This window comes from Gigantopelta aegis, chromosome 14, assembly GCF_016097555.1.
Source record: "Gigantopelta aegis isolate Gae_Host chromosome 14, Gae_host_genome, whole genome shotgun sequence".
Classification (NCBI taxonomy): Eukaryota; Metazoa; Mollusca; class Gastropoda; order Neomphalida; family Peltospiridae; genus Gigantopelta; species Gigantopelta aegis.
In genome coordinates, this window is record NC_054712.1 from 41,563,259 (window position 1) to 41,586,065 (window position 22,807).

At 36.2% G+C, this 22,807-nt stretch overlaps 1 protein-coding gene across 1 annotated transcript; it reads left to right on the plus strand.

The window, feature by feature from the left end:
* Window positions 1-2,422: 2,422 nt before the first annotated feature.
* On the plus strand, window positions 2,423-8,810 carry LOC121389261 (keratin-associated protein 19-2-like). The gene is made up of 4 exons (XM_041520860.1): window positions 2,423-2,558; window positions 5,827-5,924; window positions 7,336-7,555; window positions 8,623-8,810. The coding sequence occupies exons 1-4, from the start codon at window positions 2,423-2,425 to the stop codon at window positions 8,808-8,810; spliced, it is 642 nt and encodes a 213-aa protein (XP_041376794.1).
* The last annotated feature ends 13,997 nt before the right edge of the window (window positions 8,811-22,807 follow it).

A 22,807-nucleotide genomic window follows, 5' to 3' on the forward strand; every position in this document is an offset into this window, starting at 1 on the left:
AGGGATAACCCTACATTTACACCACTGTTGGTATGCATACAGTTGGTTTAATGTAAACTGTTGGTTAATGTTAAACCGGTGTGAGATGTCCGTTTGCACAAATATAGTTTAGCCTAAACTGTGGTATAAATAACCCCATATGAGTTGATTAAATTAAACCTATTCGTAGGTAGGTTTAACGGTGGTTTAACATGAAACTGGTGACATAACATATACAGGTTGTTTTTCTGAATGTTCAATACCACCACATTTCATTAAACAAAACATTAATTTTATCAGCTTGTATACATTTTATTAATACATTGTTGTAATATGCATCAGGACCGTACATGGAGGAGTGTTTTGGGAAGATTATGCACCCAGTGGGAAGAAGATGTTTTTTCCCCGATTCATTACAATATAATTGCCACCAAAATATTCTGCAATTAACCTTGCGCGTATTCTCACACCTTGCATGGGTTCCATAGCTACATGATCATTTGGCTGGTCCTCAGCTAAGTCATACTCAAAGTCTGGATCTTTCTAATTACAAAAATGTTTTGCAAAACTGCAGTTGCTAATTTCAGTCTAAGCGTGTAGTGAAGACACACAAATCGTCGCTTTCAAACACCAAATATCCTTTCAGTGTGAGATCGTGTATGTCTTTGGGCCCTGTTTTATTTTCGCTCAGCTTGTGTGAGAGGGTTGCGAAGAGGTGTTATTAGATATGACAGACAAGGATAGCTCGACTCACCCAACAAATATCCTGAAATGTGACCATCTTCAAAGTCTTTTTTGATTCTAACTCGTCAAAAATCCTTCCGTCGTGTGCACTCCCAGCCATAGTGCCACAATGTTTGTAATCGAGGGTTGTGCGTTGCATACAATTTGGGTATTGATTGAATGGTATCCTTTTCGATGCAAAAAACGTGCAGCATCATCCCCTCCTGGATTAGCAATTCTAACATACGTATAAGGCCAACAACATTGCAGCAATATTGTCTGTTTATGCATACTTAGTTTAAATCAAAACGCTATTTTGTAAATAGTCAGTATATAAAAATATTTATCTCCCACCCCAAATATGTGATCAAGAAAAGGTTGAATCATTGCAGTGCAAAGAACCTATTATTGCACATGTGGAGAAAAGTTGATCGCACAATAATACTTGCACGATGTGGAATGGACCATCCCAACTTCCTACATGCACGTGCTATTGTCCCAAGCAGTCATTTTTTTGCGTATTCAAATTGGTATAGTGTTAGAATCTTATCAATATTCACTTTTAGTTTGATTTTCTTTTATCATAAAAATAAATGCAAAAAATGGTATGCTAACATCAGTCAAATTATTTATAGAGCAGGATGCACTCACCTTTTGCGAACACCTATCATCATTATTTTAATAGTTATTTATGACTGCAGGTAGTCATGTTTTATACATATCTTTTAGACTTTGTCGTTTGCAGAGATATGGTTTGGAATACATTTGTATATATTACAATAGTATTTTGGTTTTAATTATAATACTGTTTGTCACACCTTTAAAACAATGTATGAGATGATTTCTTTGTTAAATAGCATTACACTAAACTAAGGATTAAGGCTATACCATAGTTCATCTTATTCCTAGTTTTGTTATTTTTAGTTTAGTTAAACTACTTATTAAGCATACCATTTTTGTTAACCCACAAACAGTAGATTAACTAAACTGAGTTTAGGATAAACCAGAGTTTACTTAAACAACCTTTATGCATTCAGGCCCTGGCATATTAAACCACTGTATTAGAAATACCTCAATACCTGGTACATTAAGCCACTGTCTTATATATACCTGGTTTATCATACCAATATATATATATATATATATATATATATATATATATATATATATATATATATATATATATATAAAAGCACACATCCGTTTATTAGCAGTACAGACGGTAAAACAAGAAACAACAACAAATGGTTTAAAGACTATACATATGGCAATCTGTAATCAGCGGACAACTGTCTTAAGCGGCCACTTTTATCTACTCCCTTGTGTGACCGCTTAAGACAGGTTTGACTGTATATATATATATATATATATATATATATATATATATATATATTTTTGGTATACCTGGTATATTAAAGCAGTATATTATAAATACCTGTAACGAAAGAAGAACAAAATAGGGAGCTGTCAACTTTTGAAGGACGAACACCCTAGACAGAATGGTAACCGTCTTAGTGCGAGATATCCGGGTCTTTCCATCCTATTGTAACGCGATCCCGAAGAAAGGAAGGAGGATTAGGAAGAGGAAACGTGCGCCAGGGGCAGCACAGGGGGCGTCGTCGCCCCCAGCCCGACCTGACAAGCTTGCAAGACAGACAGAGCCAGCTTAGACTGCCAAGCCGGACCAGTCAAAGTCACCTCGACGGAAGTTGACACAGCGATGTGCGAACCGCCGACGACCCCGACATCTGCACCTATCCACGCGACTCCGGTGATGCCACCACCCACGAAGGCTCCCGTTGAGACGCCGGCCCGCCAAGTTGCCGTTGGGAAGAAGAAGGCAGACAACCAGCCAGGTACCTCCTCTTTCAGGTGGAAGCCAGAACCGCCGAAGCCGAACTTGGAGGAAAACTTGGACTGGACCCTTTAGGGCGGGAAGGTAAACCGCCGCTACACCAAGATGGTCCGGTCCAATATCAGCATCAGGGACGCCGCCAAAAAATTGTTTGCGTTTGTGTTGCATTGTGTCTTTCTTAACGACAAAAAGGACGCCGCCATGACATGATCTACCAAGCTCTTCTGATCCCTGACATGGACAACCTCTCAATCATCACATAGTCAAGAAGATCTTCGGAAGAGCCTATCCTGCTATTACCATTTTACTGTCTCGACAGTCTTTCCGGCTTGTCCTTCCGAACTTGACTGCAGCAAAAATGTTTGATGAATAAGTTTGGGATGTCCGACTTCCGGTGAAATCAATTTAATTGTGCCCTCTTTTGCTAACATTAAGGAGTGTATTAACGATATTTATTTCCAGAGTGGAATGATCAGCGCCACCAGTTGTCAAAACAAAAACATTATAATCAATTTAAACAGCATTTTATGTATGAGAATTATTTATCATTCATTTCATCATCAATATTACGGATTGCTTTGCGTAGAATCAGGTTAAGTTCTCATAGTCGTTTGTGTGAAACTGGCAGATACAACCAAATTTGCCTTCTGAATATCGGATTTGTAAATTTTGTAATATGCATGTTATTGAAAATGAATACCATTTTGTATTAATATGTCCAATGTATCGTGATTTAAGAATGCGCCATTTGCAAAAAATATACAATAGATGGCCAAATATGCAAAGCTTCTACCAGATTGTATCTTCCAATAATAAGAGAATTATAATAAATCTAGCTACGTTTATACATTTTGTCATGCTTAAACGTCAATCGATTGCTCTATAAATGTTCTTCCACCCCATTATTGCCAGTTCTAGCCTACCAGTAATGTATTCATTGATTTTGTATTGTATTGTGTTGTATTGTGTTGTACTGTATAGTACTGTATTGTATTTTTTATTGTATATGTTATGTTATGTTATGTTATTTGTTTATTTATTTATTTAGCTTATTATTATTATTATTATTATTATTTATTATTTTAAATTCTTATTAATATTTAAAAAAAATTGTGTTCTTTGTTTTATGTTGTTTAGTTCCACAGCCAACTAATTATTAAGATGTATTTGTACTTTTCTATAAGTGTTTTGTAATACTGAATGTAATAAATTATACATGATGGTCTACTTTAATCTGCATTGAACTGAGTGTTTGGTTCATGAATTTTATCGATTATTTTTGCACTGTTAATCGTCGACAACGTGAAATTCAATTTGCACGTGCATGAATGGTTCGACATGTCCCGTGTAGTATTCGGTCAATTTGTTTTACTTGTCTTACTGACATTGTTGTCAAGTGAACGAAAACGCTTCAAAATTTAAAAAAAAATTAACGTTTTTTACATTGTAGCATTTTTAGTATGCCAAGAATACCCAATAATTTATGCGAACTGGCTATTGGCATGCTTGATGCTGGCATGTCGACAGAAGACGTTGCAAGCATGTTGGGAGTTCTAGTCGAGCGATACGAAATCTTCGCGTAAGATTTCGAACGACAGGAAGCACCAACGACTTGCCACGTCGTGGACGTCCGCGTGATACAACGCGTGGTCAAGACCACTATATCATGAACACGCATTTGCACAATCGATTCCAAACTGCCACTGCTACTGCTGCTAACACACCTGGGCTTCATAATAACCGAATCAGTGGGCAAACTGTTCGTAATCGTCTGCGGGAGAACGGTTTATATGCACGACGTCCTTACGTTGGATGCGTTTTAACGCAACGTCATCGTCTAAATCGTCTTAATTGGGCACGTGTACACACTCGTTGGATACGGCGACGCTGGAATACCGTTCTTTTTTCGGATGAATCCAGATTTTCTTTACAACGTGGTGATGGCAGGGTGCGCGTCTACCGTAGGAAATGAACGCTATGCTGACTGTTGTGTTATTGAACAAGATCGTTTCGGGGGTGGGGGTTGTGTCATTGTCTGGGCAGCCATTGCCCATGGTTATCGTTCACCACTAGTCGTCATTGATGGCAATTTAAATGCTCAACGTTACCGCGATGACATTCTCGCTCATCACGTCATTCCTCTGTTCCATAACAACGCCAACATCTCGATTTTTCAGCATGATAATGCCACCTCTCATACAGCTAGAGACACTGTAAATTTCTTAGGACAAATAACATTGATTTCATTGATGACTGGCCCGCTAAAAGTCCTGATCTCAACCCCATCGAGCATGTCTGGGATAGTCTGGACAGACGATTGAGGCGTCGTCCCAACCCACCCGCTAACGTCAACGAACTTCGTCAAGCGCTCATTCAGGAATGGAACAATATTCCACAGGCAGAAATCAACACTTTAGTCAATTCTATGCGCCTGCGATGCACTGCCGTGGTCAATTCAAGAGGTGGTCATACCCGTTATTAAGTGGGTTTTTTTTTTGAACCCCTACCACACTTGGTCAAAATTTCTCCCAGTTTCTGTTAACCTATGGCCATGATTTTTGCACCAAACGATGCATCATGGAACACTCTTTAAACGCATATATAACAATTATTCCCCCGGTTTGTTTTCATCAAGTTATGTTCAAGCAAAGTTAGCGGAAGTTTCTTATTTTGTTCAGTATACGTGTTCCTACTTTGTTGTGATTGTACTGGTGATGTGTAACTTTGTGACGTATCTCGTGTTAAATGTTATGTGTGGATTTTAAAGCCATAATTCTCTTACAAGATATCGAAGAGCGGTGATGGACGGTGCGGAAATTAATGTTGCTGTTCTATTCTCAATGATTAAACAATAAAATAACCGTAAACAGAGGCCAGGGCTTCTATTGTTTTCGCAAAGCCGTGAGACCCTGTCTCTATTTAAGGCCGGCCAATTTCTATTGTTTTCATGATCATATTTTAAACATAGCCTTGTTATAGAGTCAACTTCTAATGTAGGCTTTCAAATATTTTGTATCTTGACTCACTGAAAATGAAAAATCCTTCTCCTTTTCTGATGTGGTTATAAGCTATTGACGTCATGCAGCAGACGTGACGAGTATAGCGTGGTCATTAACCTGACAAAGATACAATAATGGTGTAAAACCGGCGTCTAATGAAGGCAAACATCTATCTTTTTCCGCGATTCTCCGAGACCCGACCTCTAATCGAGGCAGCTTTTATTGTGGGTCCCATGCATATAGTTGACTCAAAAAGCATTCTTTTTTAAGGATGTCTCGATAGTCCAGAACGTATCGTGGCAAGCCTGCTAGCTGCGGGCGATTGCGGTGCCACGGGTTCGAGTCCCAGCTACGGCAAGAGACAATTTGTGAGACCAGGCTAGCCATAAAAAGATGCTCCTTAACTCAACCATAAGCATGGAGCCTACAAGCTACGCGGTCGATCCCGCTTACTTGCATGAAACTGTGGGTAGACCTGGCACTGGCTAGTATGTATTGATGTATAAATATCTATGTATGTATGTATGTCGAGTTTGACTGTTACATACATAGATATTAACGCACTGACACAGGGGGATAATTAAATCCTTTCTGGCCTCACAAATTGTCTCATGCTGTTGCTGGGACTCGAACTTGTGACACCGAATCGCTCGCAACTATCAGACTTGCCACGATACGTTCTGGACTATCGAGGCATCCTTAAAAAAGAATGCTCTTTAACTCAACTATATGCACGAGACCGACAAGTTACGCGGTCGAATATCAACGTAAAACAATTGCTGGTCCATCGGCATGACAGGCAAAGACATATTTCTTTACACAGTGATGTTGACGGCAAAACCCGCTGGGACGGCAGTATTTCGAACCCTGTATGCGATTAAGCACTTTTGAGACGGCTCATTTGAAGAGTTTCATTTTATATATTGGATACGCTTTTACCACGGAGCATTATTGCTTTCGTTTATGCTACAATTGTAAAATGCGATTTGTACTACAGCTGACCCCTCGTCTTGTCCGAGGATTCACCCAATAAATATATTACAAGCAGAATTCACCATGTTTTAAATGTTCGACAGTTAAACAGTTAAAATTATTCTCTTCGGCATGACGCCGAGTGTGTAAATAGTATAAATAGTGTGTGTCTATCTTCACTGGTCATCACAGTTTCAGCTGACAGTTTTCAGAAGCTCGTGGTCCTAGTACAACAACAGTCAATATGAACGTGAGATATTTGTTGTTTAGTTACCTGTGTTGCAGGCAGTACAAATCAGTAGCACCAGTTACGTTATTTCTATTTGCGTTTGTTAATGTAGTGTGTAATGAAGAATTCTTACCAGCAGAAAACGCAATTCTAGTCGAACTAGTTCTGGCTAATCCCATTTTTAATGATGATATACCAATGTATATCTATAAACAAAATGTAATATAGATTTGTATTATTGTATGTATATATGCTTGCATGTAAAATGTATGTATGTTTGCATGTAAGATGTATGTATGTATGTATGTATGTATGTATCTATCTATCTATCTATCTATGTATCTATGCATGTATGTCGATCGATCGATCGATACTATCTATCTATCTATCTATCTATCTATCTATCTCTCCATATATGCATGTGTATATGGGTACACGCATATAATAAGGCCTTATTTCATTTTGTTATTTCTTAAAATATTGGATCCTGTTGGTATAATGAGAAATTAATTGATAGCATTTTCTATGAATATGTACGTCAGAATATCTATAAACAGAACTTAATATATTCTTTACAGACCGCCCTGTCCACCGTTCTGTTCGCACTTGTGTGCTGCACTGCTCTCGCCTGGTACCCCACCTACAACTACGGACATGGTGCTGGTTACCATGGAGTCGCTGGTCTCCACGGAATCGGCGGTCTCCATGGAGCCGCTGGTCTCCACGGACTCGCTGGCTATGGTGGCCCCGTTTACGGACATGCCGGATATGGTTACGGATACCCAGGCTATGGTTACGGTGAGTTGAGTGGAACTATTTTCTGATTTATGATAAGCTATTAAATGGGTGACACAGTTGTGGGGGAGGATGTATCGAGGAGACACGTGTGGTGTGTGTGCTGATTATTGAATATTTAGAATAGATCATCTACGTCTTCTTCCCGTGACCCGCCATTAGTGATCTCTTCAGCTGGAGTTGATCATCTAGGTCACGCTTCTGCACAACCCATGACAGTCTGATATCTGGCACAAAGACAAAAACCTGTCACCGAATTAAATTATTTGGTTGTAATTGTGTGCATATAGTTGACGGTATAATCTTTACGCCTCAAGAGTAAAAGTTAAATAAGTTTCCCGGAAGACACCATTATACAGCTGTAAAATTGCAGCTTCAAAAGTCTTTATTGTAACATTCTACCAGATTATAGCGGCATACCTTATTCTCCAATTTTTTTGTTCTGGTTGTAAATTAAAGACAGTGTTCCGAGTTTGCTGTCATTGAAAGATATTTTCGCATAATAAAATATTTCAACGACTAAAATACAAATTAAAATATAGTTTCTTCTTTACAATATCAGTGTCTATGTTTTTTCTATGTGTTTCTTGTCGTCCTAATGTTTGTAAGTAACCGAAACTGATTTGGTATCCCAATAATTTCGTACATGCGAAAAACAATATATTATGATATTATAATACAAACAGTAGGACAAGCAAAACTAAATTTAACATACATCCATTAATAATTTATGTTGAAAATATATTCAATATGTACTTTTTGTCATATCAAATTGTAATTTTTAATGTCATATTGTTAAAGGAATAATGTTTACATTTCAAGAGAAAATATAATAGCCTAACAGTAAATGATTTTGGCGGGAAGCCGCCGTCATGCAACTTGGACATTATTTCTTTGAAACATACAGTGGCATAAATTATTATAATAATTATTTTGAAAATTAATAATCTACAAATAATTATCATAATATTTTTTTCTGACAATATTTCCATACGCCGACACATTTAATTTTACTGTTTTTCATGACTTTTAACACAATCTAAACATAACATTCTACCATATTCCCATAGGATACAGACACGGGCTCGGAGCTGGACTTGGTTTCGCTGGACACGGACACGGACTCGGATTCGGAGCACATGGACTTGGACTAGGCGCCCGAGGACTTGGATTCGACGCACGTGGACTTGGATTTGGAGGACGTGGATTTGGATTCGGAGGACGAGGACTGGGATACGGACACGCTCTGTACCACTGAGGACTTGTCTCAAAGATTTAACAACACAAACTGTTTTAATAAATGTACATATTTAGTTATTCAAGTCTTTTGTTTTTCTTCTATTTTGACATAACATATCAGATATTATACCATTTATTATAAATACCTGATGTATCATACCACTATATAGGGTGTATCAAACCACTATATTACAAATACCTGGTGTATCATACCACTATATAGGGTGTATCAAACCACTATATTACAAATACCTGATGTATCATACCACTATATAGGGTGTATCAAACCACTATATTACAAATACCTGGTGTATCAAACCACTATATTACAAATACCTGTTGTATCAAACCACTATATTATAAATATCTGATGTATCATACCACTATATTATAAATATCTGATGTATCATACCACTATATTACAAATACCTGGTGTATCATACCACTATATTATAAATATCTGATGTATCATACCACTATATTACAAATACCTGGTGTATCATACCACTATATTATAAATATCTGATGTATCATACCACTATATTATAAATATCTGATGTATCATACCACTATATTACAAATACCTGGTGTATCATACCACTATATTATAAATATCTGATGTATCATACCACTATATTACAAATATCTGATGTATCATACCACTATATTACAAATACCTGGTGTATCATACCACTATATTATAAATATCTGATGTATCATACCACTATATTACAAATACCTGGTGTATCATACCACTATATTATAAATATCTGATGTATCATACCACTATATTATAAATATCTGGTGTATCATACCACTATATTATAAATATCATACCACTATGTTATAAATATCTGATGTATCATACCACTATATTATAAATATCTGATGTATCATACCACTATATTATAAATACCTGGTGTATCATACCAGTATATTATAAATGCCTGGTGTATCATACCACTATGTTATAAATACTCGGTGTATCATACACCTATATTAGACATATCTGGTGTATCATACCACTATATTATAAATGCATGTTGTATCATTCCACAATATAGAAATATCTCGTGTATCATACCACTATATTAGAAATATCCGGTGTATCATACCACTATATTATAAATATCTGATGTATCATACCACTATATTATAAATACCTGGTGTATCATACCAGTATATTATAAATGCCTGGTGTATCATACCACTATGTTATAAATACTCGGTGTATCATACACCTATATTAGACATATCTGGTGTATCATACCACTATATTATAAATGCATGTTGTATCATTCCACAATATAGAAATATCTCGTGTATCATACCACTATATTAGAAATATCCGGTGTATCATACCACTATATTATAAATATCTGATGTATCATACCACTATATTATAAATACCTGGTGTATCATACCAGTATATTATAAATGCCTGGTGTATCATACCACTATGTTATAAATACTCGGTGTATCATACACCTATATTAGACATATCTGGTGTATCATACCACTATATTATAAATGCATGTTGTATCATTCCACAATATAGAAATATCTCGTGTATCATACCACTATATTAGAAATATCCGGTGTATCATACCACTATATTATAAATATATGGTGTATCATACCACTATATTATAAATACCCAGTGTATCATACCGCTATATCATAAACACCTGGTGTATCATACCACTATATTATAAATATCTCGTGTGATAAAACTATATTATAAAACCTGGTGTATCATACCACTATATTATAAATGCCTGGTGTATCATACCACTATATTATAAATACCTGGTGCATCATACCACTATATTATAAATGCATGTTGTATCATTCCACAATATAGAAATATCTCGTGTATCATACCACTATATTAGAAATATCCGGTGTATCATACCACTATATTATAAATATATGGTGTATCATACCACTATATTATAAATACCCAGTGTATCATACCGCTATATCATAAACACCTGGTGTATCATACCACTATATTATAAATATCTCGTGTGATAAAACTATATTATAAAACCTGGTGTATCATACCACTATATTATAAATGCCTGGTGTATCATACCACTATATTATAAATACCTGGTGTATCATACCACTATGTTATAAATGGCTTGTGTATCATACCACTATATTATAAATACCTGGTGTATCATACCACTATATTATAAATATCTCGTGTATAAAACCACTATATTATAAATACCCAGTGTATCATACCGCTATATCATAAACACTTGGTGTATCATAACACTATATTATAAATACCTGGTGTATCATACCACAATATTATAAATATCTGGTGTGATAATACTATATTATAAAACATGGTGTATAATACCACTATATAATAAATGCCTGGTGTATCATACCACTGTATTATAAATAGTTGGTGTATTATACCCCTATATTATAAATACCTGGTGTATCATACCACTGGATTATAAATAGCTGGTGTATTATACCACTATATTATAAATACCAGGTGTATCATACCACTATATTATAAATATCTGGTGTATCAAACCACTATATTATAAATATCTGGTGTGTCATACCACTATATTATAAATATCTGGTGTATCATAATACTATATTATAAATACCAGGTGTATCATACCACTATATTATAAATATCTGGTGTATCAAACCTCTATATTATAAATACCTGGTTTATCATGCCACCATATTACACACACACACACACACACACACACACACACACACACGCACGCACGCGCGCGCGCACACACACACACACACACACACACGGTATAAACGGTATATTAAATCACTCTATTAGAAATACTTGGTTTACTAAACCACTGTATTAGAAATATCTGGTATATTAAGCCACTGTATTATAAATACCTGAATACCTGGTACATTAAGCCACTGTATTATATGTACCTGGTTCATCATACCACTGTATATATTATATAAGCACACATCCGTTTATTAGCAGTATAGACGGTAAAACAAATGTTTTAAAGACTATACATGTGGCAACCTGTAATCAGCGGTCACCTGTCTGAAGCGGCCACTTTTATCTACTCCCTTGTGTGACCGCTTAAAGGGACATTCCTGAGTTTGCTGCAATTTTTAAGACGTTATCAACTAAAAGAGACTTTTTAACGATTGTAATTACATATTAAATGTATTGTTTTTGCATTAAATATTAGTGGCTGCATATTAAACGTGTTTCTGATCGTTCTAATATTTGTACTTGGTTAAATGTCATTTTATTTCCTAAAATATTATTTTTTTCGTACGTACGAAATTATTTGAAGACAAAATTCAGTTTAGGCTTCTTACAAATATTAAGACGACCAGAAATACATTGAATATACAGACACTGATATTCTAAACAAGAAAATATATTTAATATGTAAGTTTTATCGTAGAAATATTTTATTAGTCGGTAACATCTTACAATGCAGCAAACTCGGGAATGTCTCTTTAAGACAGGTTTGACTGTATATATATATATAGATATCTGGTATACCTGGTATATTAAAGCAGTATATTATAAATGGAAAAAAGGTTTCAGGCAAGCTTATTTTGCCCGAATATTTCTATTGTTTTTTTTACCCGAATTTGAGGATTTGCTCCCCACCCTGCCATCGTGTCTCTTACTCTTATGATAATATGCGTGGTTTTTTGTTGTTGTTATATGTTCAACTACTTCGTGTTTCCTGAATGTTTTCTTTCATATAAACATGTTATATATCGGCTATTGGCTGTTTAATAATGGTAAATATATAAATGAATTGACGATCAACATCAATATGAACAAATCTAAAATTAAGTTAATTAAAACAGTGTAAAGAGCTGTGCAAAAGTATAACCAGTGTTGCAAGTTTGCTTAGTGCCATATTATAAAAATGCAATTAATATTGAATTTATAATGACAGGTTATCGGAACTTCTACATTATGGTAGCCCCACTTCCATGGCTAGTGATATTCGGTGCTGGGCCATGCCCGACGGCTAGTGAATTCTTTTTAGTCAAATGTTTGAAATCTGTTTTGTAAATATGAATATCTTGCCCCAACCCCAACACACCAATGTTAGTGTTTTTAAGCTCTATCTCCCTCTTTGGGCGACATATCTGATTCTTCTTCTTCTTCTTCTTCTTCTTCTTCTTCTTCTTCTTCTTCTTCTTATTATTATTATTATTATATTATTATTATTATTTTAAATTCTTATTAATATTTAAACAAAAATTGTGTTCTTTGTTTTATGTTGTTTAGTTCCACAGCCAACTAATTATTGAGATGTATTTATACTTTTCTATAAGTGCTTTGTAATACTTAACACTGGCGTAGGAAGCGATTGGGGGTGGGGTGGGGGTCTTGGTGTGGTGGGAGTATTTTGCTTTATAATAGTGTAAAATTGTGTAAATATAAAAGTGTCCCCCCCCCCCCCCCCCCCCCCCCCCCGCTTTTTGGCACCGTCCTACGCCACTACTTAATGCAATATATTATATATAATGGTGTACTTTAATCTGCATTGAACTGCTTTGTTTGGTTATGTGTGTGACAATGAGGATTGCTTACTCAAGCTTTTTATGACTGGCTGTCTGCTTGTCGGCAGTCATAACGACTAATATAACTAAAGGAAAGAAAAAACATGCCACGGTATTGTTGTCAGCTTTCACACCTGTGATGATACGATATATTGCCAATCGTTTCTTGGTTGGGAATTCAGACCCTAACAACCCTGTACATACTTTGGACGGAACGCAAAATTTTATTTTATTACATATATTTCTGTATAACAATGATATATAAAAAATTGCGATACTGGATCAGAAAAGTCTCAATTATTACAGTTCAAATGATTAGTCAATCAAGCTTTTATTATTTTATTTTTTGCAATTTAAGAACAAACATAGAAAGAAACAAATTTGAATTGGTGCATAAGTGAAAAAGAGTCTACACTCTAGACTAAGTCGACATAAAACTTGACCCCCCCCCCCCCCCCCCCCCAAGTTGATGATCTTCAAATAAAGAAGTACCGTAGACCTTCGCCTGTTAGTCTACCTCTGCCATACGTCGAGACCCTAATTCCACGCCCTAGTTTATCGCTAGTTGACGTCTAAGACTGATGTACTGTTATCTGACAGCACTGTACAGCATTTGTCGTTCCAACCAGTGCACCACAACTGGATAAAGGCTGTGGTATACATGTATGTTTTCCTGTCTGTGGGAAAGTGTATATAAAAGATCCCTTGCTGCATTAGAAAAGATGTAACGGATTTCTTCTGATGACTACGAGTCAGAATTACCAAATGTTTGACATCCAATAGTCGATGTGCTCCAGTGGTATCTTTAAACAAAACAAACTTTTATAACTGTGCAGCATGGTATTGTACACAGACAACAACGGCATTTATTAACAAATCTCTATGATTTCGTCTGAAACTGAAAGATAAAGTTTGTTTCGTTTAACGACACAACTAGAGCACACTGATTTATTAATCATCGGTTATTGGATGTCAAACATTTGGTAATTTTGACATCCAGTCTTAGAGAGGAAACCCGCTACATTTTTTCATTAATAGCAAGGGGTCTTTTATATGCGCCATCCCATAGACAGGATAGCACATACCACGGCCGTTGATATACCAGTCGTGGTGCACTGACTGAAGCGACAAATAGCCCAATGGGTCCACCGACGGGGATCGATCACAGGTCGACCGCGCATCAAGCGAACGCTTTACCACTGCGCAACGTCCCGCCCCTCCTGAAAATTAATAGCAGCTGACATTTTTTGCACTGTAAACGATAACTCTCTTGTCTTTACTAGTTATTTTATAATATATTTTATTTATCATATTTCATATACATGTATATAACGCATCACAATACCAGGAAATCACTGGGTGCTCCAACCTATTGGAGGAAAATACGAATGTATATATGTATGTATGTATGTATGTATGTCGAGGTTGACGATTACTTACACAGATATTAACGCACTGGCGCAAAGGTTAATTAAATCTTTCTGGCCTCACAAAGTGTCGCAAGACGTTACTGGGACTCGAACCTGTGGCACCGAATCGCTCGCAAATTGCAGGCTTGCCACGATACGTTCTGAGCCATCGAGGCATCCATAAAAAAAAGATGATATTTTACTCAACCATAAGTATGGAGCCAGCAAGCTACGCGATCGATCCTGCTAACGTGCATGAAACAGTGGGTAGACCTAGCACTGGCTAATATGTATTGATGTATGAATATCTATATATTGTATGTATGTCGGGTTTGACGGTTACATACATAGATATTAACGCACTAAATAATTAAATCCTTTCTGGCCTCACAAATTATATCATGCTGTTGCTAGGACTCGAACCTGTAGCACCGAATCGCTCGCAACTTGCAGACTTCCCACAATACGTTCTGAGCTATCGACTCATCCTTAAAAAAGAATGCTCTTTAACTCAACCATATGATGGGTCCTACTAACTACGCGGTCGAATATCAACGTAAAATAATTATTGGTCCGTCGGCATGACAGGCAAAGACATATTCCTTTCCACAGTGATGTTGACGGCAAAACCGGGCGGGACGGCAATATTTCGAACCCTGTGTGTGATTAGGCAGCTTTGAGATGGCTCGTTTGAAGATTTTCATTTTTAATACTGGATACGCTTTTACCATGGAGAATTATTGCTTTCGTTTATGCTACAATTATAAAATGCGCTTTGTACTGTAGCTGACCTCTCGTCTTGTCCGAGAATTCACCCAATAAATATATTACGAGCAGAATTCACCTCTGAGATTACAGCACCGTGTTTTAAATGTTCAACAGTTAAAATTATTCTCTTCGACGTGACGGTGAGTGCGTAAATAGTATAAATAGTGTGTGTCTATCTTCAGTGGTCATCACAGTTTTCTGCTGACAGTTTTCAGAATCTCGTGATCCCAGTACAACACAGTCAATATGAACGTGAGTGTTTTGTTTATAGTTACCTGTATTGCAATTAGTACAAATCAGTAGCATCTAGCCGGGTCTGTTTTTCAGAGCAGTGTATACAGTTACGTTATTTCTATTTGCGTTTGTTAATATAGTGTGTAATGATGAATTCTTACGAGCAGAAAACGCAATTCTAGTCGAACTAGTTCTGGCAAATCCCATTTTAAATGATGGTACACATATGTATATCTATAAACAAAATATAATATAATATATGGTCTGTCATACGACTGTATTATAAATAGCGGGTGTATCATACTACATTATAAATATCTGGTGTATGATACCACTATATTATAAATATCTGGTGTATCATACCACTGTGCTATAAATACCTGGTATACTAAACTACTATATTATAAATACCTGGTGTATTAAACTACTATATTAAAAACATGTCTGGTGTATCATACCACAATATTATAAATACCCAAATGTATCATACCACTATATTATAAATACCTGGTATATCATACCACTATATTATAAATACCTGGTGTATCATACCAATATATTATAAATACATTTTGTATCATACCACTATATTATAAATATCTGGTGAATCATACCACTATATTATAAATACCTGGTGCATCATACCACTATGTCATAAATACATGGTATACTAAACTACTATATTATAAAAATGTATGGTGTATCAAACCACTATATTATATATACATGGTATACCTGGTATATTAAACCATTTTATTATAAACACTTGGTATATTAAACAACTGTATTATAAATACCTGTTACATGCATATTAAACCACTGTTTTATAAATAAATGGTATATTAAGCCACCGTATTATAAATACCTGATATATTAAACCACTGTATTATAAATACCTGGTATATTAAACCACTGTATTATAAATATCTGGTATATTAAACCATTGTATTATAAATACCTGGTATATTAAATCACTGTATTATAAATACCTCATATATTAAACCACTGTATCACAAATACCTGGTATATTAAATCACTGTATTATAAATACCTCATATATTAAACCACTGTATCACAAATACCTGGTATATTAAATCACTGTATTATAAATACCTGGTATATTAAATCACTGTATTATAAATACCTGGTATATTAAACCACTGTATTATAAATATCTGGTATATTAAACCATTGTATTATAAATACCTGGTATATTAAACCACTGTATTATAAATACCTGGTATATTAAATCACTGTATTATAAATACCTCATATATTAAACCACTGTATCACAAATACCTGGTATATTAAACCACTGTATTACAAATACCTGGTATATTAATTCACTGTAATATAAATACCTGATATATAAAAGCAATGTATTATAAACACCTGGTATATTAAACCACTCTATTATAAATACCTGGTATACTAAATCACTGTATTATAAATGCCTGGTATATTAAACCACTGTATTATAAATACCTGGTATATTAAACGAATGTATTATAAATACCTGATATGTTCAAGCAATGTATTATAAATACCTGGTATATTAAACCAATGTGTTATAAATACCTGATATGTTCAAGCAATGTATTATAAATACCTGGTATATTAAACCACTGTATTATAAACACCTGGTATATTAAACCAACTGTATTATAAATACCTGGTATATTAATCCACCGTATTATAAATACTTGGTATATTAAACCACTGTAGTATAAATACCTGGTATATTAAATCACTGTATGATAAATACCTGGTATATTAAACCACTGTATTATAAATACCTGGTATATTAATCCACCGTATTATAAATACTTGGTATATTAAACCACTGTATTATAAATACCTGGTATATTAATCCACCGATTATAAATACTTGGTATATTAAATCACTGTATTATAAAAACCTGGTATATTAAACCACTGTGATAGAGTTCCCATCCCATCCCATCCTAATGGTCGTTTTTAACCTGGACTAAGCTTTTAATCCTCTGTTCGCTTAGGGACAAGGCTATGCATAGACATACGGGCTTCCATTTTTGTAAGGTGGGGGGAGGAGGTTAATGTTTGTCTGAATTAAATAAAAATGCCAGAATCTGAATAACAACGTTTACGTCTTCATATTAGAATTACTGACAAATGGCTATATAGTGTTGCAAACAAAACACTAGCCAATTTTACATGGATGTTAACTAATATTGTGGGCAGAATGTTGAAAAAGGTTTCAGGCAAGCTTATTTTGCCCGAATATATATATATATTTTTGCCCAAATTAAATTTTTTATTCCAGCCCTGGGGCAGTGGCGTAGCGTGGGCGGGGCCACCGGGGCGGTTGCCCTGGGTGCACAATTCTGGACTGGTGGAATAGACTCGGGGAGTGCTAACGGTCCGCTGGCTAGCTGGAGCAATACTTGCCTTGCCCCGGGCACTGGCAACCCACGCTACGCCATTGCCCTGGGGGTGGGGGTGGGGGTCTCTTACTCTTATAATAATACGTATGGGTTTCTTGTTGTTATATGTTCAACTATTTCGTGTTTCCGGGATGTTTTCTTCGATATAAAAATGGGTTTTTCTTTATATATAAACATATATACGTCTTTTGTGTTTTCCTGTTTCATTTGGGGATCCCGTCCTGCTATTACGTGCTTCTACTCTATTATGTCTGTACTGGTGATGTGTAACTTTGTGACTTGTCTCGTGTTGAATGTTATGTGTGGATTTTTTTAAAGCCATAATTCTCTTACAAGATATCGAAAGTCGGTGATGGACGGTGCGGATATTAATTTTACTGTTCTATTCTCAATGATTAAACAATAAAAGTACCGTAAATCCTCGAATAGAGGCCAGGGCTTCTATTATGTTCGCAAAGCCGCGAGACCCTGTCTCTATTTAAGGCAGGCGTCTATTGTTTTCATGGACATTTTGTTAACAGAGCCTTGCTGTAGGTAGTACTAAATCAAATAACTTCCGGCTGGGTCAAAGTTCGAGGTGCACCGAACTTTTGACAGAGAAGTTAACACCACAAGTCCTGTGCTTGGTGATACATGTGAGTGTGTTGGTTAAAAAAAATAATAGCTTCATCTGGGTAAAAATGTGTGCAATTTTATTTCATCTAGTACCACTGTGTCAAGTAACCTTGTGCTTGAAACATGTTTGGGGTGCCTATGAAAAATGTAGTCAATTTTTGTGCGGAACTAGGGTAGTCATAGACGCTACCCGTTATCTCTGGAATGAAGAGCTTGACCCCCATTTTTTTCGGATTCACTTTAAGGATGAGGGATGGTAGTATTTATATCCGTGGCGTTTATGTCGATTGATACGCTGCAGGTAGGAGTTTCAGCCACACATGTTACTATTGTCGTCTATGGGATTTGATTTGGTGGTATACACCCTGTAGAGTCATCATCTTGTGTAGGCTTCCAAACATGTTGTATACGTGGATACCTCTTGACTCGCTGAAGAATTAGAGAATAACTAACGAGCTACGAGAAATTACGGATTATCTGTCCCTCGTGAATTAATGTTATAAACCCGAGCCTCTGGCGACGGTTTTACAACATTAATTCACGAGGGACAGATAATCCATTATTCCTCGTAGCGAGTTGGTTATTTTCTTTATTACCCATTGTCAATCTTTAACGATTTTAAAAGTATATTTACGTTCCCGCTGCTGTGACAAGATTGAGCAGCCATAACAATATATTCATACGCTCCGTTACCGATGCACTCCTAACAGTATCCACCAATGAATAGTTAAAAAAAACAGTCACAATAATAAAATAAAACCCACTTTTTTATATTGGTACATATATTGTGTTTATTAATTTCTAAAAATAATCACAGTAATATTGTCATATAAACACACGCACACACGCGAGCGCGTACACACACACACACACACACACACACACACACACACACACACACACACAACCTCCACCATTTTGTAACGTTAACCCAGAAGGTAGTACTCCACCAAATAGCATCTCGGCTGGGTCAAAGTTCGAAGTGACCCGAACTTTTAATGGAGGAGTTAAAGCTGTGAGTCCTGCCATTGGTGATTAATATGACAGTGGTTGCCTGCATGAAGTACAGTTTTATGTAGGTAATAAATGCATACAATTTTATTTTGTGCAGTACCAGTGTGTCAGGCACACTTGTGCTTGAAACATACACGGCGTGCCTGTAAAACTAAGCACTACCATTTTGTGCGGAATTGACGGGGCTTGTAACAACATCCTGTTATCTCGAAAATGAGCCATGAAAGGTGCTATTTAACTCAGTCACTACTTTGGGTGAGGTGTTGTAGTATTCATATCTATGGTTCATATTTTGGTTGATATGTTGTGTATAGTAGTTTTAGGCCAATATCTTAACACTGTCACCAATGGGATTGTAATTGGTATAGTCCAACCAGAAACCGCCAGTCGTAAGCAGGGCATACAGTGCAAAAACATTTTGAGTTTAAAACATCCAAATTGGTTCTTTTCAAATTGTTATTATGGAAGAAATAGTCGGCGTTATAAAAAGGAATACAGAAAAATGTGGTAACAACAAAAGAACGATTGAAGTTAGAAAGGTATTGGTCGCAAGAAACGACACGGAAACAACTCGAAACTAACAGAACATTGCGTGACCCTTGACACGTCCCAGTTTGAGCCAGTTTATTGCAGTGGCTTCCAGATGATTGCGTTCTGTACAATTTAATCGGACTGCGAATCGGACAACTGATATATTCGACGCCGTTTAGCTGGATTGTTCGAAGTGTTTTGATGTCCATGATTGTTGTCACAGTCTTTGGCTTTTGAAAAACCAAGGCGAGTGAAAAATCGCACACCTCAAAATGCTAAGACGAGTGAAAACAAAGCATTATTAATTAAGTAATTGGTACATATAAATGTAGAGACATATGTTGCAAAAATGAACCAATAAACCAATAATATGTTCTTATAATGTTGTTGTTTGGTTCTTAGTTGACTGTTTTTCCCTTTCAGGAATGGAGTTACTCAAAAATTTCAGGAACAGTGCTACAGAAATATAATACACTGATGCAATTTGAATTGTTAAAAACAAACACAGAAAGAAACAAATTTGAATTGGTGCATAAATGAAAAATAGTCTACAATCTAGACTGAGTCGACATAAAACTTGACCCTCCACCCACGCCAAGTTGATGATGTTCAAATAAGGAAGTACCACAGACCTCCGCCTACTAGTCTATCTCAGACATACATCAAGTCTCTACTTCTACGCCCTAGTTTATATGGCTAGCTGACGTCGAAGACTGGTTGACTGTTATCTGACAGCACTGTACAGCATTTCTCGTTCCAACCAGTGCACCACAACTGGACAAAGGCCGTGGTATGTCCTATCCTCTATGTGGGAAAGTGCATATAAAAGATCCCTTGCTGCATTAGAAAACATATAGCGGGTTTCTTCTGATGACTACGAGTCAGAATTACCAAATGTTTGACATCCAATAGCCGACGATTAATTAATCGATGTGCTCCAGTGGTGTCGTTAAACAAAGCAAACTTTATAACTACAACATGGTATTGTGCACAGACAACAACGTTATTTATCAACAAATCACTATGATTTTGCCTGAAACTGAAAGTTAAAGTTTGTTTTTAACGACACCACTAGAGCACACTGATTTATTAATCATCGGCTATTGGATGTCAAATATTTGGTAATTTTGACATATAGTCTTAGAGAGAAAACCCGCTACATTTTACCATTAATAGCAAGGGTTCTTTTATATGCGCCATCACACACATACCACGGCCTTTGCTATACCAGTCGTGGTGCACTGGCTGGAGCAAGAAATAGCCCAATGGGTCCACCGACGGAGATCGATCCCAGATCTACCGCGCATCAAGCGAACGCTTTACCACTGGGCATACTCCCGCCCTCCTGAAAGTTAAGAGCAACTGACATGTTTGCACTGTAAAGGATAACTCTCTAGTCTTTACTAGTCATTTTATAACATATTTTATTACATTATGTTATGTTACCACATTTTCATATACATTTATTTATAACGCATCACAATACCAGGAAATCACTGGGCGCTTCAACCTATTAGAGGAAAATACGAATATATGTATGCATGCATGTATGTACGTATAAATGTATGTATGTATGTATGTATGTATGTATGTATGTATGTATGTATGCATGTATGTCTGTCTGTATATGTATGTATGTATGTATGTATTGATGTATGAATATCTATATATTGTATGTATTTCGAAGTTGACGATTATATACATAGATATTAACGCACTGGCGCATGGGATAATTAAATCCGATCAGGCCTCACAAATTGTCCCATGACGTTACTGGGACTCGAAACTGTGACACCGAATCGCCCGCAAATTGCAGACATGCCACGATACGTTCTGAGCTATCGAGGCATCCATAAAAAGATGATCTTTAACTCAACCATAAGCTCGCTTACGTGTATGACAAAGTGGGCAGACCTGACACTGGCAAATATGTATTGATATATGAATATCTATATATTGTATGTATGTCGGGTTTGACTGTTACATATATAGATATTAATGCACTGGTGCAGGGGATTATTAAATCCTTTCTGGCCTCAAAAATTGTCTCATGCTGTTGCTGGTACTCGAACCTGTGTCACCGAATCGCTCGCAACTTACAGGCTAGCCACGATACGTTCTGGACTATCGAGACATCCTTAAATAAGAATGCTCTTTAACTCAACCATATGATGGGACCTACAAGCTACGCGGTCGAATATTAACGAAAAATAATTATTGGTCCGTCGGGACGACAGACAAAGACGTATCCCGGATCGTAGTGATGTTGACGGCAAAACCGGCTGGGACGGCAGTATTTCGAACCCTGTGTGTGATTAGGCAGCTTTGAGACGGCTCATTTCAAGAGTTTCATTTTTAATACTGGATACGCTTTTACCATGGAGCATTATTGCTTTCGTGTATGCCACAATTATAAAATGCGCTATGTACTGCAGATGACCTCTCGTCTTGTCCGAGGATTC